This window comes from Carettochelys insculpta, chromosome 1 (genome assembly GCF_033958435.1).
Source record: "Carettochelys insculpta isolate YL-2023 chromosome 1, ASM3395843v1, whole genome shotgun sequence".
Taxonomy (NCBI): domain Eukaryota; kingdom Metazoa; phylum Chordata; order Testudines; family Carettochelyidae; genus Carettochelys; species Carettochelys insculpta.
In genome coordinates this window covers 265,183,600-265,209,928 of record NC_134137.1, presented here as the reverse complement: position 1 = coordinate 265,209,928, position 26,329 = coordinate 265,183,600, and the positions used below count along the sequence as shown (strand labels likewise).

Below are 26,329 nucleotides of genomic sequence, written 5' to 3'. Positions count from 1 at the left end.
ATGTGGAGACATCGAAATAGGCTACTTCGAAGTAGGCTTCACGTGTAGACGTAGCTATGGTGTGTTGAACTTTGCATAATACATGTGAACGTAAAGGGGAATTGTTTGCTCAGGGTGGGCCACTGAGGCATAGTGCTTGGTTGCAGAATTTGAGCAGCCAGAAACTAGAGCTGTCAGAACTCGAAGGACTGCTGTCAACACCAGGGAGGCACTTTCAAAATGAGGGGCATTGAAATAAACCTCTCACAATTGCTTCTATGATCCTGGCCTTCAATGCTACATAATTGGGAAAATGCCTTTAATGCCTCTAGTTGGAAGTGCTGTGACTGGCATGTGATATTGTTAAGTAGAAATACAAGAAGTCCCCAACTTATACTAGGGTTGTGTTCCAAAATGCATTTGTAAGTAGGTTGTTTGGAACTCAAAATGCATTTTCCTATTAAAACAATGGTATAAATACACAGCTCATAGAACTGGAAGGGACCTTGGGAGGTCATTGAGTATAGTTCCCTGCCCTCTTAGCAGGACTAAGCACCATCACCTGTTTTTTGTTTTTTTTTAAATCTGTTTGCCTCAGACCCCCTAAATGGGCCTCTGAAGGATTGGGCTCACAACCCTGGGTTTAGCAGGCTAATGCTAAAACCACTGAGCTACCCCACCCCCTTAGTGGTAGTTAGGTTCTCAAGTTAGCCCCCAAAAGCCTATTTAACCCATAATGCTGCTAAAATACTGTATACTTGCAATGAAAAACAGTAGGAACAGATTTTTTTTTATTTAACCTTGAATGATGGTACGTGAGAAAAGGCAGGTTTAATTAGAGGAGTACGAGGAGGTAGTGAAGTTTCTGAAGAGGACTTTCGAGCATCCCCTAGCCTCTCCCAGGCTCTACCCCATCTCTGGCTGCCAGCCCCAGCCTGCCATCTCCCCAGCCCCAGACTGTACCCAGCCCCCAATGCCTCAGGACACGGCTAGAAGCACAAGTGCAGGAAGGAGGACTCCAGAGGCGCAGAGGGAGGGCATGCAGCTGGCAGCTGGAGAGAAGCAGTGGGTTTCTCTTTATAGAGCTGCTTTTTGCCAGCCACTGGCTCTGTGACCACCCCCTGCTCCTCCAGTGTCCTCTGGCCATTACTTGCACTGCTCATCACATCTGTGCCTCTTGCCTACTCTCCTCAGGCCAGGGCCATTCTTACCAATACACAGAATACACAGCTGTGTAGGGCATCTGAAAATTTGGGGCACCACTGGGTATTAATGTCCACCCAATTCTCCCTACCCTGTTCTGTGGCTCTGCTTCCTCCAGAGAGTACCCATTTAACTTTAAAGCGAACAAGCAGAACAATGATGCCATTCAACAGGCATCTACCAACCCCAAGCATATACTGCAACAGCCTAGTGGACCTTATTTAAAATTTGCTTTAAAAATATGGTTGTGTTGCTGGAGATTATAAAAGCACATCTCTAGAAAATTGTCACCCCATCCTGGGCTGCCATTGGGTACAGGGACTTCCTACCAAATGTTGCCAATTTATCACCAACTACAGATACAACTGAATAATTGGATGAAGCCAAGCACAATAGGGGTTGGCTTGCCACCCAGCCCCCCGCTCCTCCACAATAGGAATTTCAAAACCTCCCATAGGCTGTGGCCACACTAGTAAGGAATTTCAAAAGAGGAAACCCTGATTAGTAATTTCAAAATGAGACCTTTCGATAATGGAGTTGCAGATTGACATTACAAATTGCAGATTGACATTACAATCCAAAATGTCAAAAGATACCCCCGTCCTTGCGAAACAGAGTGACTACACATCACAGAGCCTCCTTTCTAAAGAAAGGGGCAGGAAATGGCACGGGAAGGGTTGAATGGCCAAAAGCCTTTCCTGGAGCATGGGCCAGCCACCCCCTTAAGGTGCCCCTCCCAAGCACCCTTCCCATGCACATACTGAGGGCTCAGCGTGCATACAGCACACGTCCTCCAGACCAGCACCAACAGAACCTTGCTCAGACCTGACAGCACACCACAGCACGGACCTACAGCAGTTCCAGTACCAGGATGTCTTGCATGTCACGGCCAGCCTGATGGCCATCCTTGTGGCTGTCCAGCTCAGGCTCCGGATGGCTTGTCACGTGGCTGGCTTCCTGCAGGCCACCCCATGGTGCAATTGGAACATCCCCCTTCCCCAGGCCCGGTGTCACCTATGGCGGTATCTCACCAGCAGGAAATGGTGGGGCTGCATAGTGCTGCAGGAGTGGGACGACGAGCAGCACTCTGACATTTTTGCATGACTAAGGCCACCTTTATGGAGCTGTGCCAGTGGCTGGCATCTGGACTGCAGCACCAGGACACACGTATGCAGCCTGTGCTCCTCCTTGAGAAAAGAGTGGCCATCACCATGTGGAAGCCGACCATCCCGGATAGCAACTGCTTGGTTGGCCATCAATTCGGGGTGGAGAAAGCCACTGTTGGGGGTCATTGCTGCCATCAACAGGATCTTCTTGCGTCAGCTCATTTGCATGGGGGATGTGGATGCTCCCAAGGCCAGCTTCCAGCAACTGGGGTTCCCATGCTGTTTTGGCGCCTCGGACAGCACACACAACGCCATTCAGACCTCACCACACAGCTGCAGAGGGTACATCAACTGCAAGGGATACCATTCTATTGTCTTCCAGGCCATTGTGGACTCCAGCGGGTGATTTATGGACATTTACGTGGGCTGGTCGGGCACACAATGCCCACATCCTGCACACCTCCTGGCTCGGGTGCAGACTGGCCGATAGGCCCTACGTTCCCCCATGGGAGCTGCTGGTGGGAGACATGTCTATGCCTCCATGCATAGTTGCTGATATCGCCTACCCCACCCTCCCAGCCCTATATAGGCCGTACAATGATAGCCAGGACCGCTACAACACCTGTTTCAACCAGGCCTGCAGCAGAGTTGAGCAGGCGTTCGAAGACACGCTTTACGTGCTTACTGATGCATCTGGAGGTGGGCCTACTCAGCGTGCCCAGAGTAGTGGGAGCATGTGTTCTCCACAATCTAATGGAGAACAAACATGAGCGCTTTGTGGCGTGCTGGGCAGCTGAGGCCAACACGCCACACAACCCCCACACACACACTCACCCCTCACGACTGCCCCACCACAGCCCCACACAGACACACATTCCTCATCATTCCCACCTGATGCACAACACACAGCATACTTGTATGAATAAACTAACTGGGTTTTTTATTTAAACAAGATTGACTCTAACCTTCAACCAACCATGTACAAGGGCGGGGGATGGAAGGGCCTAACTTATCCGCAGGGATAGGGAAATGGGAGCCATGGCACACCTGGGACCACTGGGAGATATAGGTGTGGTGGGGGTGTGGCAAACTTGGTGGGGGGCCAGAGGGAGACATGGCTGGGGTGAGGGCACCTGCCTGCAGTCACCGCACCAGGTCCTCCTGTCTGGCCACGGTCCGGTGGGGTGGGAGCAGGGAAGGGGATGTGGGTGGGGCTGTGGGAGTGGCAGCAGGCAGGGTGGTGGCGGCACAGTGGGAGGGGCTGTCAGTGGAGTGGGAGGATGGCCCAGGCAGGTGGTAACGGCCTGAGTGAGGGCATCAAGGAAGCAGGCCACCTGGTCCCAAGCCGCCCACTCCATTCAGAGCCACTCCTACAGGAGGCAGCTCTGCTTCTGCCCTACGGCTGTGTGGGCCACTGCAAAGTCCTCTGGGCAGCTGTGGCGGTGGGCCTGCCCAGCTTGGTGCCAGGTTAGGTTGAGATCATCAGAAAATTTGGGGTCTCAGCAAGCGTCAAAGATTCTGTGAGGTCAGACCCTAATTTAGTTTGAGGGAAAAGGGGTATAAAAACCACTTGGTGTATGGGGGAAGGAGGGAAGAAGAAAGGTTCGACGCTGCGCTGTGTTAAGCTGTGCCCAACAGATCCACACCAGTGGGGAGTCCATCACCCCAATTCTTTATCTCTAGCTCCACTTTTTTATTTCTTAATCATTGCCATTTTTCCTGGAACACTCTGTTGTTTTTCTTCCTTTTACCTAACCACGGCAATAACGCCTTCCTGACAGATTGAAGCGAGCTGGTCTTGGCTTCTAGAGAACTCAAAAGGAGTCAGTGAGTATTGCATCCTGTTTACTTAGCATAGATTTAAACCATAAGTGTAGTTAGTAAAGCAATAAGTACTGCTTTAGAAATATTAAGTAAACTCTTTTAATTGTAACCAAATACTGACCATGCTATACACCTGTAGTTTATATTGGTTAAGTGCTGCATATATACCTACGTGCTGTTAAATAAACAAACCGTAAGTGTTGCTAAAAAAATTATTGTCTAGTAATCCCTTGAAAATCCTGAAAACTCACCTCTAGCCTGAGCCGTAGGCTCTGTCTCTGACTCAGCTGTTAACTTGGGAGAGGTGCAAACCAATAATCTTCAACTTTAAGTCTGATTGGCAAGCCCTTCCCAAATCCATATATCCTACTACCTTTCCCCCAGTCTAAGAGTCAAATGGTTAAAAAAAAAAAATCTTTAAAAATAGCCATGTGTTTGTTCCTACTTTCCAGTAATAATCATTGTAATAATGCAGTATTGTGCTGTAAAACAAAATACACACTCTAAACAAAGAAAAAACAATAACGTAGGTAAAAATCACATAATTCCCTCCCCTTCCCCCCCTTGTTAAAATCCAAAGGCAAGGGCTATAAAATCCACAAAAACTGCTAAATATATGTATAGTAAATAACATTTAAAAACTAATTAGATATTTAATAGTTTTATAAAAATTTAAAAGATGTTTCTGCTTTCTCTTTGGCTGCATCTACACAAGCAAGTTCTTTCGGAAAAGATCATGTGCAGCATCCACATACAAAATATGCTTTTCCAATCCAGGATTGAAAGAACACAGCTCCTCTTCCGGAAGCTGTCCTTTGCTCCCAGATCAGGAAGAACATCCTCGTTCAAAACACTCTTTGAAAAGACTCCTGCCCCACTCCCGACCACTGAGCCAGAGGCTGCTGCCCCACGGTTGTACCCCTAATTCCCTATGATCCCAGCCCCATCCCAGCCCCCCCACAGCTGGGGCAGAAGGGGCTCCTGCAGTTTCTGGGGCTTGTGGCCCTCCACCACCTCTGAAGATTGAGGCCTCCCACTCCCTATCCCAGCCCACCCCCACTGTATATAGTTTCTGCCCCCCACATACATAGTTCCTAAGATCTTTGTTTGAGAATGTTCTTGTTTATTTTACATGGTTTATTTGTACAACACTCCCGCAACCCCCCATTGTCCCTTGTTAACGGTGGGGATAGGGTAAGGGTTGGTTGAACTGGAGGGGCTGGGTGGGACTGCGGTGTGGAGGGGCCTGCACAGGGTGCATGGGGAGGGGTCACTGGTGCCCACATGTGAAAGCCTCCTGGCAGGCCTCCTGGATGCGGACCCCATCATGGGCCTGATGGTTGTGGGGGCACAGCAGGCTGCTCATAGCCCAGCCCAGCCCAGCCCAGCCTTGGCCACCCACACCACGGGGAGGGTCTCTTCCGTCGCCTCCATGAGGTTGTGGAGGATGCAGCATGCCCTCACAACCTGAGGGACATTCTGCACCCAAACATCAAGGTGAGTGAGGCACCTGAACCTTGCCTTCAAGCAATCAAAAGCACACTGGACAGGGTAGCATGCCCGGGTGACATGGCTGTTAAACAGCTCCTGGGAGAGGGTGATGTAGCCTGTGTCTGGCTGCATGAGCCACGTCTGCAGGGGGTAGGCTGGGTCGCCCACCATGCATAGGGATACGGTGACATCCCTCAAACGTGCACTCCCACTGTGGGATGTAGGTCACTGCAGAAGCCAGAGTTGCAGAAGACCTACATATTGTGGGCTTGACCTGACCATCCCATGTAGATATTCATGAACCGGCTATGGTCCACCAGGGCTTGCAGCATCATGTGAAAATTCTGCAGCCAGTGCATGTCATCCCATTCAGCCAGGACCACCTGGTCCCACCAGTTGGATCTGGCAGGGTAGCTCCAGAGATGCCAGCAGACCCTTGATTGGGTATGGCCAGCCCCCCGCCCCCACCAAGAACCGGGCTCAGCCGCTGGAGCAGGTGGAGAGCGGCCATGAGGTGGGTGGTCAGCAGCCCCTCCAGGGCATGCAAGTGGCTTTGTGGCTGCTGTGGGTCCATTGCTCAGGGCGTGCAAGTGGCTCAGTACCACTGTTAACTCTGCAGCAGGCCTCTGCAGTATGTGCAGGGAATGGCGTTTAGGAGGGGCCCTTTAAGGGAGCACATGGCTGGTGCTCCTGGAAGGGCTTTGCAGCCATGCGACTCCATCTGTGGAGTTTCTTGGCTTGTTCTTTTGAAAGAGCTCCCGGCGCTCTCTGAGCACACTCTTTCGAACGAGCAGAACAAAAGATTGATCCACTTTTGGTGTATGGAAGTGATCTTTGGACAGACTTCCTGGAAGCCCTCTTCCAGAAGATTTTTTTGGAAAATTGCTGTAGTGTAGACCTGGCTTTTGTGTTTTGTCAACACCTTGCAAAATCTGTTATAAAAAACAACTCAGATTGCTTGTGTCTTATCTAAAGTGAATTCTTGGTCTGTGTAAATAATGAGGCAAACCAAATGGAAAAAGTATATTTTACTAGCTAGTTAATTCTCCTAGGAGGAAATGGGGCGGGGGGAGTAACCAGGCTGCGCCCATTAAATTAACATAAACTCTTCAACCTTTAGTGACTCATCCCTCCTCCTTCATGTTCCATACTGGCTCCTTATGCCAGTCCCAGTTTCTTCACCTAACCATTCTCAGTATAAATGGCACACTGGTCTCCTTGGCAGAGTCCATGCACCCCCACTCCAGTCTTCTTCTAGAGGACTATGAAGTATTCTAGATGGCTGATGCAAGGGTGGGTGTACTCTTGCCAGGAAGACCAGCAGTATTCAGTGACAAAAGAAAATCCTTAAAACCCCACAATTTTTTTTGCTCTAACAGTTGCAGGGCAAGCATTTAGGGGAAAATATTGCAAAACAATCTGCATGCATGTCTACCTTACCACCAACCTAAATGTTATTCAGGGCCATTTCCCATAAACTGCCAGAAATTGTGCATCTTAATATGGTGAACCTCATATGTTGTTATGCTAGACTGTAGGATAGTGTGTGCTATCACTCAAACTGAATCACTCAAAAAGCCCCTTTTCTGTTTGGAAAGAAGGTACCCACAAATTTAAAATAGGACTGTTGATTAATTGCACTTATATCACAAGCACGCCATTAAACCATAAAATTCCCACTGAAATTTATTAAATGTTTTTGATGCTCTTTTACATTAAAGCTACTTCTACATGAGAGGGTTTTTCCCACAGAACCGGGCTTTTGTCTAAAAAACCTGTGGAGCATCTACATGCAAAATGCACTTTTGACAATGTCGACAGAGCGTGGGACATCTGTTGAGGAATAATGTCTTGTGGACACTTTCCTGTCAACAAAAAAGCCATGCAGAAGCTCTGGGGACCCTTTTGTCAACAGATGGACCTTCTCATTTACCGGGCAGCCCTGTTTGCAGAGCTTCTGATCAGCCATTCTGTCGAGAGAGGGCCGGGCAGTCTAGCTGCTCTCTGTTGATGGAGTGGATTGCTCTTTTGATCTGCTTTTATGTGTAGATGCAATCTTTTGAAAGAAGTTTTGCCAGTAAATACCTTCCAACAGTCACTTCTGTTGACAGATGCTTCTCATGTAGACGTAGCCTAGATGTATGAATTTCTATTACAACACAAAACACAAAGTATATCACTCACTTAATATTTTTGATTACAAATATTTGCTCTGTAAAAGGTAAAAATAGCAACTTTCTGCTATTGTTATTAAAAGTGTGATCAACTGCTTTTAATGAGTCAAGAGCCCTAGTTTACACTGTATTTTCATATATGATCTTTAGCATACCGTCATGTGGGAATGGCAGTGGGACAAATCTATTGTATGATTTCTAGCTTGTTCATATCCCAGTCCAAAACAAGCATGAACAGGTGGTCTTCTGACTGTTGATGCCAATTCATCACCAACTCATCTATGGGCTTTTTCCTCAAAGTAAAAAGAGGGGGAAGTGCCAAACAAGGAAGGAGATCCTGAAAGTCACCAAACTCATGTTACGATGTAGAAGCCCAAGACAAGCCCCTACCCAAAATTATACCTCTGCAATCCTTAATGAAGTCAGAAGTTGCACAGTAAGGGCATTTTCTGGTACTTAATTTTGCATTGCCTTTAAAATAATCCTTTTGAGACATTCTATTTTCTTCAACATCCATTCAATTCATTAAAAATCAAACAAATATGATTAACTGCAATCAGTAAAACAGAAAAATAACCGGTGGAAAAATAAGAGAATGATAATGTCCAAAATAACTTTATTTAATATATGAAAATGGTTCAGTTAATTTTCCACACTGGCTATATTTTCAGTATAAAGGTTTAAACAGGTAAAAAAAAATCCAATGCCAAAAATTCTGAAAAAATATAATTGAATTCAATATTCTGAACACTGAGAGCAAATGGAACAAAATAACCAAAAACAGTGAATAGAATCCAAGTCACAGTGTCTGTGTAGGATTTAACATGAGCTAATGTAGCTTAGAAACATAGTAATCCACTTTGTTCACTTTAATCAGTGACTGTAACAGCTCAAACAAAATGAATTCAAACTTCCTAGAATTCACCTACCATTCCTTTTCTTTCAGATATAGTGAAAGCAGGAGAAAATTACTCTAAATAGGGATGAAAAGCATCAGCTGATCATCAAATAGCAGTACAATGTTAACAAAGAACTACCGTTTTAGGGCTAGTCAACACTATCGCACTAGATTTGTGCAGCTCCTGTAGTGCATCTGGTGAAGATGTGCAGTGGTGATGAGAGAGTGCTTTTCTCCCGTCCACATAATTACTACCTCTCAGCAACAGGTGGAAGCTATGCTGCCAGGAGAGCATTTTTTGAAACAACGACAAGCATAAAGAGCGCTTAGGTGGATTCAACCCGAGCCACTCCAGATTTGGCTTTTTCACATCCCAGAGCAATGTAAATTACATTGACTTAAACCATAGTGTAGACCAGCCCTTATGGTCTAATGAATTTTATAAAGTTCAGTTTAGTAAAACAGAGTAGCAGCATAAATACTTCACGGAATCCCTTGATCAGTATGCTCAGTTTCAGCTGCTTTGTTGCATAGTTTTGCATGCAAAGTAAAAAAAATACCGACATCTCACTTCTTCTACCCCCTTCCTCTCCCTCAAAATAAGAAAGTTGTGTTAAAAGCCAAACTAGTTAGAACAGAATAAATAGAAAATATTATGGCTAGGCATCTACCATTGATCCCTTTGCACTGTCCATATTATTTCCATTGCCAGCAATGGAAAGTCTCTGAAGGGAGATTTTCCAGAAACAGAAAACAAAGCAGATGCTCTATTCATAGAACAACAGTCTGAATGGCATAAATGCTCAAGATGGTGCAGGCTTCAATTAAAAGCCTGTAGTCTGAAAAAGAAAAACAAATCAAATACATTTGATAAGGGATAACATTTTTAACACTGACATTTTCAGCATAAGATGTTTACTTATAATATGAACACAGAATGAAAATCCGCAACATACAAACTGGGTTTGCACAAATGCAGTCTTGTTGTTTTATGATTAAAGAAGTCCTATTTTGAACAGCTACTATCTAGGCTTTTGCTTCTTTTTGCCAGATACATTTTTCTGTAGGTCTGAAACACTTCTGAGTCTTTGACTGGAACATGAAGAGGCTCATTTCCCTCCAGGATTTGTATCGCTGCATCAAGTGGAATATTATCATCATCTGAAAGACAGATATGAAAATAAGTTAATAGTGAAAGTCACTATTAAACACTTCTCATTTACTTCTGTATTGAAGCAAGCTGTTTTGCCTTTACCTGTTAAAATAAAGCGAAATACAAATCCAAGTATTTAGAGTCCAGAACCAGCATTTACATGTGAGTTACTGAAGTCCGCCCATTGTGTAAACAACTATTACATAACCTTATTTACTAAGTAAACAATCTTTCATTTAATTCCCTACCCACAGTCATTTGTGGACCAAATAGTTTAGCCCTGGTCCACTTTATGGAATTATAAAGTATTTTCCCTGATCCTATCATGGGTCAGTGTTCCATGTAAGTTAAGCACTAATTCAGGTATTGCCCAGCTGATTATCAGAGTACCCACAGGCAGCAGTATATGTTTCTACTGGTGATGCATATATCCCTTTAAGTCTTGGTGCATGTAACAATATTTATTCTGCCCATGGGCAGAAAAACTTAGAGGGAACCCTGCCACTGGTTCAGCTGAACCTAAGTGGAACTGAAATGCAGCTTTGGTGTCCTTTGGCATTACCACATTTTAAGGGTAGTAAAAAAATCACCAAAAAGCACTACTAGATCCATAGCTGTATTCAAGCACCCATTAGTGCAGCTGAACTAGTGGCAGCACTGAAAATAATATTTTGGTAAAATGTCTCAGTGTAGAATAAGACTTTTGGAAGCCAAACATTTGATATTTATTCCATTTCATATTTGGTATTTGATATTTATTCCATTGTGAAATCAGGTCTTTTCACCTTGAGCTGTTTCTTCAGTTTTTCTTTGCTTTGTTGGGACATAATTTAACCAATCTTCCTTTTTGCTTTTGACACCTGGAAATTAAAGAAAAAAATGAAATTGAGGGATAAATCTTACAATTACCATTAATTATTATCACACACATGATAAGCACACAGCCAGGTGTAACAAGAGAGCCAGCAAGTGTTTATTGTCAAATACTGCTAAACAGCCTATTCGCTATTTGTAACAGAACTAGAAAAACATATGCAGCTTATTTACAATTATCCTGCAGAAACCTCCTAACCCCTCATTCCATTCTTCACCACCCAGACTGGGATGGGACCTACAGAGCTTCTGCCCTAGGGCAGGTGGTGGTGTTAGAGGCTTCTGCCCTGCAGGGACAGGGGTGTTGGGTAGCATTTTATGTAAGCTGTGCAGTTATGCAGTCACTCAGGAAAGATTCAAATTCTGCCCTAATTAGCAGTATGCCCATAACTAGAATTTTCGTTTCTATTGGTTGTGCACAATTGCACGTGCCTTGCTGCAAATAAATTTATTCTGCATGTGGATGGAATCTATTAGTGGGAACCCTGATCTTGGGCCTTCAGCCCTATGGGAGGCAGCTGCCGGGACTTCAGCAGGAGCAAGGTGAAAGCCACATGAACCAGCTGGCATATCTTGTTCTTAAACTTTTGAACACTATCACATGCAGCTCAGACCGTAACTAAGTTCAGCCATCCCTGAATTATAATGATAATTATGGCTTTGTATCTCATCACTGAACCTAACTGTTGCCTCATTTGGCATGCAAGACCCCACGTTATTGTTTAGATTGTTTCAAACGTCAGGAGAGAAAACTTTAAAATTTATACTGTACCTGCCACAAGGGATTTGTCTCTTTCAGAGGCCTGTGTGAGATCCAAACTCCCTTCATCATTGCCCGTATTTCTGAACAATATCTCTGGACACAATTTAAATTCAAGCATTTGTGTTCTGGGTAGTTTATCCTCTTCTGAAGTTGAGCTATCCATTTTACTGTTCAGGCTAGACTTTGGAGCTTTAGTAGATTTAATATGCCATACAGGTTTGGTAGATAAGGAGTCTAGCTTTGTCAGAGAAATGCTTTCTTTGGCAGTACGTGTAAATGCAACTCTATTCAGATAGTTTTTTTGTTGTTCCCTTTGAAGAGAAATTTTTAGTCTGTTAGTTTTTCTACTTAAAAACTGTGGATTTTTTTCAGACTGTTTCTCTCTGTTCTTAACACCCAAGTCTTTGTCTCTGTCAGAAAAATAGGTTTTAGACTTTTTAGAATGGCATCCTTTTTTCTTTTGTGGTTTGGGAATATAATTATGATTTGCTAAGAAGTTTTTATATTTCCAGACATTTTCTTCTCTTGATGTCACAGATTTCTCAGAATTTGCCATATCAGTACTGTGTTTATTATACCCTACATGTTCAAATGTGGGTGTTTCATACCTGATTCTTTCACTTTCCAGCTTTGGTTTTTTTGACTCTCTCTTCCCAATCATATTCTCTTTCCGTTTTCGTCTATATAAATGTTCCTGTGAAGGCAGGGCTCTTACAGATTTATGTGGAGAATATTCATACTTTCTTGGGCTTGTATTTGGGGATTTTCTTGTGGCTCCATGATAATTATCCAACCTACGTTTTATTGCTGTTGACAATTTTGTCTTCTCTTTAAGTTGTACGCTTTTGCTAAATGTGCAATCACGTCTCTTAATTCTGTGTGTTTCACCTGTACTCTGTTCACAGAGCTTCTTAGAATTCTGTTCTTCACATATTTTAGTTTGTTTGACCTCAACAGTTTCTGAAATTTTTGAAGTGCAGCCATGTGTCACAGATTTTGTGGCCAACCCTTCTATTTGATCTTTTTCAAAAGATTCCCTCTTGTTGACTCTCTCTTTTTTATTAATTGTTATCGAGTGTTCCCCAACTGTATGATAGAGCTTTCCTGAAGCAAATTCCTCCCTTGCACATTTCTGAGAATCCGTTTCATTAGTCCAAACTTCCTTCCCTGAAGAGGGAGTTAATATATACAGTTGCGACTCTCCCCTCTGCTGGCCATTCTTTCTTTTGAATGTATCAGTTTCTCTTTTCTCAGAAGGTTGAAAAGGTACGATTACTTCTTCACGTGCTTTAGCTGATTTGTTGCTTACTTTCAGCTTAACATCTTTGTTTATTGTGGAGTTTGGGGCACATTTTCCATCTTTGTCTACTGTGGGACGATTTTTCCTTTTATCATCTAATTTGACAGGACGCTGTAGATTATTTTCTACCTCACAGTTAGTTTCTGTTAAGGGACCAGTTCTACTAGTTGCATCCCATCTCCCTTTAAAGCCAGTGTTTTCAGATTCTGAACACTGATTGCCACCATCCTGTTTCTCTGAAGTAACATCCTCACTAGATTTGCACGAGCACCCTGGCACAGGATAAACTGCAGCTAACCAACCCATTAAACAACAATATGTAATTTTTTTCTCTTGCTTTGGGGTTGTTTCCTGGGTGTTCTTTTCCCTTTCCATGTCTAGATTCTGATCAGGTTGAACATGGCTTTCTAAAGTCTCTTTCTCTGATGAGTTGATTTCCAGCTCTTGATTTCCAGCGTTTTCCACCATGACTTTGTTTGAGGACTGATGAGTAGGCTCCGGGAATAGTTCTTTCATTTGTTCCGAATTTAGTATTGTGATTTTTATTTGGCTGATTGGGTCTTGAATATCACAGCTTTTGTTGCGAGCTTGAGTTCCTTTTTCAATTTGAATCTCTGCTGGCTCAGTCACAGGATCTTCATTTTTAGTCAGTACTTTCAAAGATACATCCGCACCTTCAATACCATACGGAAACTCTTTTAAAAGTTCAGTCAGCTGATCATTTAGTGAGGTTACATGTACTGCACTATTACCACTAATCCCATTATCCACTGTATTTTCACCATAACTTGATATATGGTCTTGTGGATTTTCATCTTTTGCTGTGCAATAGGCATATATTTCACCAGTTACATTGACTGATCGGTCTTGTTCAGTTTTGTTCAAGTGGTTAAAATCCACATTTTCTTCATTCCTGGAGACTAAGTTTTGCACCATTTTTTGGCCTGAGCTACAAACAGTTTTAGAAGTATTTTCATTTTTTTCTTCCCCGAAACTGCTTACATTTACATCATCCAAAAGCTTTTTGTTGCACTGATTGGTATCACACAAAAACGTCTCTAATCCTGCTACTCCTAATGACTTGGCTGAGGGAACTGCTTTAGACATAGTACTTTGCAATGGCAGAAAGTTCTCTACCTCAAACACATTGGTTTTCATTTCAGAGTCTCCTTTACAAGTGTCCAGTGGTTCCACTTTATGCTTTGTAGTAGAGATGTTTTCCTCTAATAAAGTACCACTTTTCTCCAACTGCACAGAGACAGAACCGAACATATTGGCTATTTGTGAATCATATGACGCATCACCTTCAACAAGTGAACAGACACTGGAAATCTGTAACATATCATGCTCTGATACAATTGTGGTAGTTTCCCCTGGTTCTTTGAAGTTCTCACAATCTTTATTTTTTGTTAGATCTTCTTGAGACACTGGACTGGAGCCATATGTGCTTGTTTGGGGCAGAAAAGTTTTGATTTGTAAACTGAGCTGCATATTAGATGTTTTTATTTTGTGTGCAAAATGATCAGCTTTCCCTTTGTTTTCATCATATGAGCAGCTTGAATTTACAGCATCTTTTACTGTTTTGTTTCCATTAGCTGATTCGGTGCATTGCATATTTGAATCCACTTTCTGTATCGGAATACATTCATTTGATAGTAAGTAGGTAGTTTCCATTATCCCTTTATTGGTGTTTGCCACTACTGAAACTTCTTTTTGTTTATCTCCTTGTAGACTACATACGCTGTCTCCTTCAATCACTGGGTAAATTATTTCAGCAGAAAATTTTGGACTCTTTTCTTGATGTTCACTTGAAGCTCTCTCTTTCGAAAGTATTAAAGGAGAAACTATAGCAACTTGGGGTTCAAAACCCTTTATCAAACTGGAACCTAATGTATCGTGTTTTTGACCAACAGAAGGAGTTGCAGAAGGCAGAGTTATTTCATTTGTGTTTATTGTAACTTTATTTTGGTCACCTGTAGCTATTGTATTGTGGTTAGTTTTCAAGCTATGACATGTACTCCAATCATTAAATCCTGCACAAGATGATGAAATCAGATTTGAGTCTACACTTTTGTTTGACTGACTGTATTGAACATTTGCAGAATCTGAAGGACACTTTCTCCACAAAGCAAGGCATGCTTCTAACTCTTCCACAGAAGTACAGCCGTTCATTTTAGAAAATGAGTTTCCAGACACAGCAGTTGGTGATATAGCCTCAGCTACACCTTTTGTTACATTTAGTTCAGATCCTTCTGAAGCAAGAGGATTTATGTAAGAATAACTGAGCAGCTTCTCATTGTTCAAAGTTTGGTTGTTCTCAGGTGGCTGAGAACAAATGCCTTTAGTGTGCTGATCCAACCGAGGACATGCTGTTATTGAACACTGGACTGTCTCAACAGAACCATTTGCTTCACTTCTGCTTGACAGCAAACTTCCTCCAGACGGTGTTAAATTTGAAGTTGCTTTTTCATTCTGAAATAGGAGAGGCATTTTACTAGCAAGAGCACTAGACTTTTTTCCTTGCAAAATACTACTTAGAACAGACCGGGAAAGTGAGGCTCTCTCAGTGCTAACCGATATATGTTTTGGTAGAACTCTGTCAGAGCTACTAAATTTGGTAAAACCTAAAGTGTTTTCAGTGCATTTCATAGTTTCTTGAGTAGGCTCAGTAACTGGTGCATCCTTTGGGCCCAATACTGAAGTCCTCTCAATATTATTTAAATGAACTGGGAGTTTATCCTTACAGACAACCAAAAGAGAGCTTGAAGCAGAATTTCCTTGATTAATCCAATGACTATTCTGAGTCTTATCTAATTCTTCACTGCCAGTACTGTTAATTCTTTTGTCATTTTTTTCTTCAATTGAAGACTGAGTAAGTGACATTTGTTGACTCTTTGTTCCCACTGTACCAGAATGAGAAAATGTTTCAGTCTGATTGACCACATGTGGAAAAAGTTTAAGGTTTGCATTTTGACTATGTGGAGAAAGGTCAGAGTTCATTTTATTATGTTCTGAAGATGCCAAGAGTTTTTGTTTTATTAAAAAAACTCTTTCAAGTATTGCATATTTTTTTTTAATTTCTAGCAATTTCTGAGCTTCCACAGCCAGACTCTCCTTTGTTACTTTTAATGCACCATCCGTTGATGACATAGGTTTAACATTATCAGGCAAATGTGTTGAACCACTAATCGGGTTTTCTTGTACTGATGCAGTTTTATTCTGTGGCTCGGACGGAAAGGTAACAACTTCTTGCCTGCTTTTAAAATGTCTTTCTAAAATGTATGTTGCAGGCTTAACTGTTTCATTAAAAGACTGCTTTGCTGTTACATCTTCATTTGAATTACATACATTTCCAGTTCCTTGCTTAACTTCTCCAGATTCTGGTGTCTGCCAGTGCTGCTGTAAATCTTTAATATAAGAAACATGACTTTGATCCGATGAAGGTTTCTGCTGGTTTTGGATATGTTCACTGGATATACTTTGAACTACCTGTTGAAGACTCGTCAAAGACTGTGCTGTAGCTCTACAATCATAATTAGGGGGCATCATATAAGGTGGAGGATTTCTATTATGATCTTCAGAGCCAATTTGGGTAGATGCATATTGTTGTGATTGTACAGCTATTGCAGTATTTGAACTTGATGAATGTGTTCCCTGAAATGGAGTGCTTGGACAGTATACTTGCTGCTGGAGATGTTGTGCAGACAAAGCACAAGTAAAAGAGTTTTGTTGAGAATTTACACACTCATTTGACAATTGATTAGGTGTGGTGGTATATTGCTGAGAAGAAGCAGGCCCATTCAAGTTATATTGGGGTGCCCATCCTACTAGAAACTCCTTTGAACGTGCATTGCATGCTTGATTACCTTGATATAACAGCACAGGTCTTGTAAAATTAGGTTGTGCTATTTGAGGCTGCACAGGATCGGCATTTGTGGTCACATACTGATTATGTGGCTGCTGAGGTATACTCTGTACATTGTTTCCAGGGGTTGTTTGTGACATTACAGTAGCTAGCCTTGACTGGGAAAAACCAGGCACGTTGGAGAGTGAGTTTGGCCAAAGAGTCGAAGTAGTTTCTACAGGCACATGTGTGGCCTGCTTAGAGACAAGCCTTCTCATTCGTACACGTGAAGGTGGATGCCTCTCAAATGAACGTTGTGAGGTAACAAAAACACTACCAGGTACAGAGTCTTTTGGAAATACTTGCTGCAATGTTTTGTGTACTTCAGTATTCTGAAAAGGCAATGGATTTGTAACCATGTTCATGTTGTTAGATTGCAAAAATACCATCTGGTTACTTCCAGGATAAATACAAGCATTCTGAGCAGAGTATGCTTTTGTCTGAGGGAAAGTACATGAATAAGAAAGAGTCTTAGAAAAATTAATTCCCTGAATTTCTGAACTATTTTGATACTGCAAGTTCTTCTGATTATCAGCATTTTGGGGTGGTCTCACATTCCAGTCCATCCTTTCTTGATGTTGCATTTAAATTCCAAATTCTAAAAAGAAGTCAAAAACATTTATACTCATGTTTTCATTCTTGCTTTCAAAAATCCATTACTAACAAAATTGTTTGAACGAAATTAAGTTGCTAGATAAAGCAGCTTCATTTATGAGCCATAAGACTAACATCAAAAATCCCAAATGCTAAAATGTACATTAAACTTACTTTCAAGAATATGATAGTTATGAAAAACAAAAGGCACAATATATGAAATTCGTTTTTTAATATTTGTTTTCACTCCTTTTCTTTCAACAAGTAAATGAATGCAGCACTAGGCTAAACTAAGCAACAAGCATAAACAATAGAACTCAACCCTTAAAAAGCATATAATCAACTCAGGATTTAATAAAGCACAAGAAAACCTTATAGAAAGTGGCTTCACCTTACAAAGTCTCTCAGATGTATAAACAAGCACACTTCCATATATGAAGATTTTTTTTTTTAATTTAAGAGATCTCTCCCTCAAATACTTGTGTCCTGTTTTTCTCCAGTTCTGAGATGTCATTTCCCTCTCCTTGCAGTTACAGCTGATCACTAATTGCTGCATACAGAATTGTAAATTTCTGTTTCATCAGTTTGACACTTTTAACCATACAATTATACCTCTCCCTTTCTTAATATTGTTTGCCAACATTAATTAAACAGCCAGAAAGGATGGAGTCAAGCACATATATGACATCAAGAGAAAACAGTAATTTTTAAAATTTACAGATGATAAAGGGCTCGTGTCTAGAATTTGGTAGATATTTCGAATACCAAGCATCATACCATGAATTTTTCTGAACATAAGAGAATAACAAAATATCTATTTGCTTTTGAGATCTGAATTAAATAACTACTGTATTGAGCTCAAAATATTTCTGTACATTTCAAGAAAGGTGCCCACATTATTTCAAAACTAAAACAACAATATAGCAAGTTACAAGACAATTACCAACTACACAAATATAAATTAAGCTTCTATAGTGGTTGCATTAAAAAAAATTCCTAACAAGTAAGATAAAAGCAAACAATAGTACCGTCAACAGCAGGAAGAAATTTATGGATTAGGAAGGTAGTCTAAATTTTTTAAATCACTATGGGACAGAATTAAGGTGACTTGTCAACTCTACCCTCAACCTTAAAATTTTCTATCAAAACAAAAAAGCAGTCCAGTAGCACTTTAAAGACTAACAAATAATTTATTAGGTGATGAGCTTTCGTGGGACAGACCTACTTCTTCTCTACATGTTTTTAAAACAAAGCAAAATATACTTATCTCCGAACAAAGGGTTCTTTTGTTCTTATTACAGATGGTAACATTTAAACAGTGAGCCTTAACCTAAACAGATGAGGCTTACCCACTTACAGTTAACCAGTAGGAGCTGGAGCAGCCTCTGACCACCAGCAGCAGAGAGAAGGCGTGTTGTGGGTGGGGGCGATTCAGTGCGGCTCAAATAGCTCCCATGCATGGTGGCTCAGACCAGAAGTGCCTCATGCAGGGGTGCTCCAGCCCAGCCAGAGCAACCCTGCAGCCCTCCTCTGCCGTGACTGGTGGTGAGGGGAGAGGTAGGAGTACAGCTAGGGAGGCCACAGATGGGGGCTATTTGGTTTTAGAAACAATGTGCTTTTGAAGTTCAGGGGGTCCTTTCGAAAGGCTCCTGCCTACACGGGTGGCATGCTTTCCGAAAGCGGCACTTTCAAATGGCGTGTGGCTGCCATTATGCTAATGAGGCACTGAATATTCATGGTAGCTCCTCATTAACATCTTCCGAACTCTCTCATTACCATGCCCCTACTAAAGGAGGGGCTAGCGTAGACATAGCTTGTAAGAGACCTCTCACTAACAGCTATTGAGACAAACAAAACAGAACAAAATAATTAAAGGAAGCCTCAGTTCTCCAGAACTAACATATTTAGCCTATGTCTACACCAGCTCTTGCACTTCGAAAGGGGGATGCTAATGAGACACTTTGGCAATGCTAAAGAGGTGCGGCCATGAATATGCATGAATATTCAGGGCAGTGCCTCATTAGCATAACGCTGGCTGCGGCAATTTGGAAGTGCCACTTTTGAACTACGCGCCGCCCATGTAGACGTGGGCCTTTCAAAAGGACCTCCCAGTCTTTGAAAGCTCCTTATTCCTAAAACCCAATAGGAATAAGGGATTGTTGAAGACTGGGGGGTCCTTTCGAAAGGCACCTGGTCTACACGGGTGGTGCATAATTCGAACACGGCACTTTTGAATCGCCGCGGCCAGCATTATGTTAATGATGCACTGCATATTCGTGGCAGCATCTCCTTAGCATCTGCTGAAACGTCTCATCAGACTCCCCCTTTCGAAAGCCGGGGGCTAGTGTAGACATAGCCTTAGATACCTTGTTTTAAATTTATCAAAGCAGAGGAGTCATTCTGATATTACTATTTAAAAATCTTAGTAACTTACCAAATTAGTGTGTAATTGATGAGTCTGTAGTCTGTGGGAAAGCTCCCACTGACATCAGTGAACACAGAATCAGGCAATCCTCTCCACTGAATGAACCTAAAAAATAAATTTTAGACTTTTTCCTTCCTACTACTACTAAAAAGTGGCCAGAACAAAAAGTTGACGTATTTTTGCCTCTCCAGAACCCCCTACTTTTAATTCTAATAGGAATTCTCACAGAGTGAAGATTTAACTTACCAATTTTGAAGGTTTAATTTCTCAGTTCATCAGCGGAAAGGAGTATGGCATAAAGCAACCCCTTCTAGTGTACCCTGTTCTGGCTGGACTCAGGATGGCATGTCACGATTTCCCCTTGACCCAGTCAAAAAAGGGGCATATTTCCAAAGATTCCACCCCATTCAGTCTCTCTTGCCGAGGAATGTCAATAAGCTAGTCCCTCTACTGAACTCATAACCAGCTCTTCCCTATACCAATCTTCACTACGCCTGTGAAAGGCCTGCAGACCTTTCCATTCTCTGGAGACTTTCTCCCAGGCAGCTCTCATCTGCCTGTTTATGCTCTCAGAGCATGTCTAATCAGAAACCAGAGTCAGCTGGCCTGTGCCAGCTGACTGCAGCTCAGTGAGGCTGTTTCACTGCTGTGTAGACTTTTGAGATGTGTGCTCCACCCTAACCCCATGAACTCTGAGAAGTGGGAAGGTCCCAGAGCCCAGGTTCCAGCCTGAGTCCAGAAGTGTATACAGAAATGAAACAGCAATGCAGCCTGAGCTCCAGGAGCCCAAGTAAGCTAACATGCCAATGGGAATGTCCATTTGCTGTTTAGGGGTACACTCAGGAATCCCTGGATTCACCAGTTCACCCTCCCCTCTAGGGCCCATGTGCTGTCTTTTAAGTCTAACTGGAAGGCTCAAAGACAGGAGCCACCATGTATGACATTCTACTTTGGAAACTGACTGCCTCAGATACTACCTTCTAACTCATATTTGGTTCCTGTAAAAAGAAGGAAAAAATCATTTTAAAATTCTGTCCAATGATTCATGAGCCTAAGTCCCATTTTTAAGTCACAGGTTCCCAAGTGCCTAAACACTTCTACACTTTGATGATATATATTGCCAATATGCTCCTAGCAGGGGTGTAGCTGTGTTTTACCAATATAAATGCACCCACACAAGGAGTCTGCTGGCACAACTATAGTGTGTCACAAGTCATGTCATCTCTTCCACACTACCCATATACACAGATCTAGCCATGCTGGCAAAAATTTGTAGTGCAAACCTAGATATGGGCTATAGGTGCCTATCCATCTAGGCCATTACTGAAAGCACGGCTTAAAATTTTGCAAAATATTTATCATATATTCCCTTGGTGAGTATTGACAGAATCATGAACAATTTCAAATGCCAAAAACAAGAGTCAAAATATACCACGTAGCAATTATATTTATTTAGAATATATCAGTTGGCCAGTACACACCAACCTTCACTCTCTTACCTGATTTGAAGTAACTGTACTATTTTCTGACAGGCAAATGGAATCCAATTTATACGTCAATTCCTAAGGGTCACCCTCTTGTACCACCTGATAAAATTAAGAGTAGAAAGATCTTAATTTGAGGATTTTCTTGCACATTGCACCTTTGATTGCTGAATATTTTAGAAGAGCTGCACTCTGTATATTTGAATACTAATTTTAAGGGCAATGCCATTGTGTATTTAGATTTAATAACACATGCCACCAAATAACCATCCATTTTACTAAAGATTAATATTAAGAAAGTCAAAAATCAATACTTAATACAACATGATATAGGTATGTTGCATTGTGATAGAATACAGAAAAAACATATATCTGTCTCTAAGTCTGACAGTTCACTTCTGACCAACTCCTCAAATTCATCTTTTTATATAGCAACAGGACAAAAAATCCTCCCATGCTTTGAATTTTATTTTGAATCAATAAACCAAATGATATTTGTAACTCATTTATCACTACGGGACCATCAGCAGCCACCACTAAGCCTTAAGGAGTGGAACTTAATCAATCCATTACTCAGTGGATTGCAATCAATAACAGTGTGCACTTATTACCATCCCTTACCAATCACATAATGTTGTCCACTACAACACAGCTTATTAGTTGCCAAGGATCCGTTCCTAGACTTTTGAACTAAGTTAGTAAGGTGAGGAGGAGAACAGAACATGGGTCAACAACCCCGGCATGTATGTCAAGAGTGGCACAAGAGCCAATTTTCATCGGCACGCAAGATGGGAGCTCTGCCCCACCCCTCCTCACGCATATACAAAAGCCCCTGGGCTGGCGGCTGACTACCTCAGCTCCCCGAAATCTCTTCCCTGGGGCATCAGTCAGCTCCTCTGGCCACTCTTATGGCTGTATTTACTGTGAATACTGGTTGAGCTAAACAGCCCAGCCCCTCTTCCTGGGCTGAATGGAAAAAGATTATGTTTAGAAGGAGTGGCAGGATGCTGAGTTCCTGCACCAGGAAGCACAGTCAGGTGGGACAGGAGACCAGCAAGGCTGCAATAAAGAACATAAGTAGATCCAAACAGCCTAATTAGAGCTTTGTGGAAGGGTGGTGGGGTTTAGCCCAGATCCCTACAGGCCTCCACACTGAAGCATCAGTCTTGTTAAGCAAACAATAGTGCAGCCATCTGTATTTCAAGGCTGGAATGCCAGGGCCAGCTGCATGCGCAGGCCCGATCCCTAGGGATTGGCGGGAGAGTGAGGAGCGCAGGAAGGTTGTGCTTGTCCTGGCAGTGCCATGATGTGGCAGCATGTTGTGCAGCACATGTGGGCAGCCTGGCAGTTGCAGGGAGGTACCATCACCTGAGTCTGAGGGAGATAAAGGGGCCAGGGGAGCAGCTGCCACAGGCAGGGAGCACTTATGTTGGTTCCAGATGTGGTGCTGCTAGCCAGTCTTAATCCTGCAGGGGAAAGAAGTTTCCCCTAGCCAGTACCTGGGCTGCTCTTTTCTAATCAGAGGGTAAGTTCCCTGGGCACTCTGCTGGCCTGGCACTCATCTAGACTGACTCCCATTGACTTTATGGAAGGCAGCAGGTGCCCCCAGCCAGCTGTTTCCCACCCCTGTTTCAAGTGGTCTTTATGCTTAAGGGCAGACTAACCAACAGAAAGGTGGCCTCTTCTCCATGGTGACATGTGAATCCACCCACAACACTTAGCGATTTCTAATGACTACTTACTATTTAAATATTCCCCTTCCTTCTCACACCCTGATTCCGCAGAACACTTCAACCAGCTGAGGCTGAAAGAGTTGATACATTAGTGTGTTTAGGATGAAATGTTGGTCCCAGGAATGTGTTGGTGGTCTGCCATCAGGGTACAGGGCCTGAATGACCTTCATGAAATGTTTGAGAGAGCAAAACTATAGCATTATCCACCTTATGGTGGAATGTAGTAATGACCACAAAGAGGATTTTGATGGAGAGGCCTGTGATTTTCAAGAACCAAATGAAGAGGAGCAGAGGTTGGGGAGATATGTTTTCTTGTGAACCAGCTAGCATAACTCTTCCATTTGTGTGTGTAATTACTATTTTGCTGTGTAGAACTGTGCACGCTGGATCTGAGCAGGCTAACTATTCATGAGAGAACCACTGAGCAGCCAGGCTCTGAGGCAGAGACCGAGACCGAGACAGAGACCGTCTTTTTAGTGTGAAGTAACTGACTGTTGCATTGTGATAGTACATTCAGCTGGAGTGGGTAGCCAATGGGAGGGTTTGGTGGACACTGTTGTAAGGAAGGTATACCACAGTTGCCTGGGCCTTGCAGGTGACCTGTGAATTATTTGTTCTGATCTTCTGTTCAGTATGGGTGTGGGAAGGCACAGGCTATCATTTTGAATATGCATGGGGTGTGATGCTAATCCTCATGAGCAAATTCCAAGCTGAGGGCAGGACGGCACTAGGAAATACCACTGGGTGACCTTTGTCTATACTTTTTGATTCAACAGGTTGCCCACAGCCATGGTGTTTTAGCACCTACTGATGTTCCTCAAGATAACTACCCTCTTTTGTGGTTAGGGAGTAGCTGTGGAACATCAAAACAGGACATAGAATAGAAGCAAATACAGATATTTGTTAGCATGTGCTTTTTTTTTTTTGGCCTTACATTTACCACAAATAGGGAGAACAAGAGGTAGACAAACAAAAGAAACCCTTTCGCCAAAACCTGTCTTGCAGACTCCTCCGCAGATTTTTTGAGGTTGCTGTTAAATTGGACAGAGAAATAGGCCTCCTCCTTTGTACTAGATTAACTAGACTACAGTATATGTATATAATTTATGGGATTAATAAATGTAATTAGAGCATATGCTTTTACAAACTAATATACTCTATAAACCTGCAGGCTACAGTTAGAAAATGGCATGGAGGACAGCATTATCCAACTCCCACTTACCTTGTAGGGTGAAGCATGGTTGAATTTGTCCACAGTAGTATTCTGGATCTCAGGAAGGGGTGTAGCAGATATAGTAATGTTGTGTTTGAAGCAACAATTTCAAAATGGGGAAGTCCCTGTACAGAGGGAAAGGGAACAAGTTCCAACCTGTCTATTCATGTAAAATATGCTAGCTTGCTTCGAAGGCATCTCTTATGCAGGGGGAAAAAAAGTGCAGGTTGCCATGTGTCCTACTAACAGGAGGCAATCGCAAGCTCTGCCTTGTGAGTTGATGCAAATGGTGTGTACAAGATTGCAGGGGGCTCTGAATCTGTCCTGTGGCAGTGAGGTTTGAGCAGCAAAGGAGTCAAGGAGCCTATGAAGTGGATTTGATAGGTGTTAATTAGGGTGACCATACATCCCGTATTAGGTGGGATGGTCCCATATTTGAGACATCTACTTATTTTTTAAAAGGCACGAATTGTCCCATATTTAGGCCCTTGGGGGCTAGGGGTGGGAGCAGCTGCCACTTCCCTGGGGGTGCTGGGGCCTGGGAGCACCCATGGCTGGCGCTCCCCTGGGCTCTGGGCCTGGGAGCAACAGCTCCCTGCAGCTTGGTGCAGCCGGGAGGAGCACTCCCCCACTGTACCTCCCTGCCCTGTATTTAGGACATGGAGATATGGTCGCCCTACTATTAATGTTGACTTGTCTTCATTTATTTATAGGCCCAAGTTGTGGAAACACTACATCGTTGTTGCTGTGCAGCAGATGTATGAGTGGGTTGGGGACTTCAGCAGACAGTTGTCCAGGTACGGGAAGATAAGAGCTTGTCTCCTTAAATACACCATTACTGCTACCAGTAACTTGTATTGCTGTGCAGCGGTCTTTCTGAATAGTAAATCTGAGGAAGTGCCTGTGTGAAGGGTGGATAACAACTTGAAAAATACATATCCTGAAGGCTGAGAACAGAAAACCAAATCTCCCTGAGCCAATGCCGGGATTACTGTGGAGAGAGTGACCATCCTGAATTTTTGCTTTTGTGCATATTTGTTCAGACCTTAGAGATCTCGACTAGATTGCTTTCTGCTGGCTTTCTTTTCCATCAATGACACTAAAACCCTCCTACATTATGCTGAGTAGGTACAGATTCTATTGCTCTGAGGTGGATGAGGCACTGTACCTTTGTATGAAGCAATTCTGCATGAAAGGATCACCAAAAAGGGCAGGAAGGGAAGGTGGTTGGGGGCAGGGATCTGAACACGAAGGTATACCCTGACTGAATGATCTCCAGGATCCAAAGTAATAGCTTCACAGTTGGAGAGCAATGGTCATAAACAGAAAGCGAAGGATGGGATGATCACTGTGGCTTTCGAAAACTGGGGGGTGGGGTCCTTTCGGAAGGTCCCGTCTCCACGGGCGGCGTGCGATTCGAAAAGCTGCACTTTCAAATCACCGCGGCCCCCATTATGCTAATGAGGCGCTGCATATTCATTGCAGCGCCTCATTAGCATCTTTCGAACCCGCTCATTAACAGGTGCCTTTCAAAAGGAAGGGGCACGTGTAGACCCAGCCTGTAAGCATTGGGTATGATCAATGCTCTTGACCAATGCCTCACAGTTGTTTTTTGGAGGCTGCTGGTTGGGTTGCCCCAGATTGGGTGGGGGGGGTGCATCTTTGAGCTCTCTGTCTCTGGATCTGTTGCTATACTACATATCATCATTGTTGTGCTTGATGTAATAAGGGTAACTGTATTGCTTCCTCTTCACAAGAGGTGTTTGGATCCACAAGGGTCTCAGACTGGCTCAAGAATCCTTCATAAAATGTAGGACATCATTGGTGTTAGCTGCAGAGTTTGTGGCTGTCAAACAAGATCCCCTCTTGGCTTCTGAATATTCTTAAGAAAAGGGAAGATGAAGCCAGGATGCTCAGGATGCCTGGTGCATGACAACTGTTGTGGTCACAGACATCCCATGCGGCTTGGAGCGCTGTGCAGGGTATTAGTGATATGGCCCCTTTTCATCTCGAGAAAGAGTGGTTAGCAGCAGTGGTGAAGATCTATGGGCAGTGTTTGAGTCTGCCGCTTCTCTCATGGCTTATTCGTCCAATATTTGATTTGCATGGTTGACTGCAATAACCACGTCAGTCTATTTCTGAATTCTTGAGTCTTAGACTTTTTCTTTCAAAGATGAAGTTCTTTTGTGCAGCTTGCACATATACTATTGAA

General features: G+C 42.9%; 1 protein-coding gene across 5 annotated transcripts in view; it reads right to left on the bottom strand.

The window, feature by feature from the left end:
• Positions 1–7,276: 7,276 nt before the first annotated feature.
• Positions 7,277–26,329, bottom strand: part of RESF1 (retroelement silencing factor 1) — a 36,571-nt gene continuing 17,518 nt past the window's right edge. Inside the window, exons 2-6 of one of the 5 annotated variants that reach the window (XM_075006685.1) lie at positions 21,187–21,273; positions 19,697–19,792; positions 11,474–17,266; positions 10,614–10,688; positions 7,277–9,836 (exon numbers count right to left, since the gene is read on the bottom strand). In XM_075006685.1, coding sequence (XP_074862786.1) covers positions 9,682–9,836; positions 10,614–10,688; positions 11,474–17,252 — 6,009 coding nt within the window. In that variant the 5' untranslated portion in view covers positions 17,253–17,266; positions 19,697–19,792; positions 21,187–21,273 and the 3' untranslated portion in view covers positions 7,277–9,681. Of the gene's footprint in view, positions 9,837–10,613; positions 10,689–11,473; positions 19,228–19,696; positions 21,637–26,329 lie in introns of those variants that run through there. The other 4 variants (XM_075006667.1, XM_075006695.1, XM_075006676.1 and 1 more) reach the window with 4 other exon arrangements.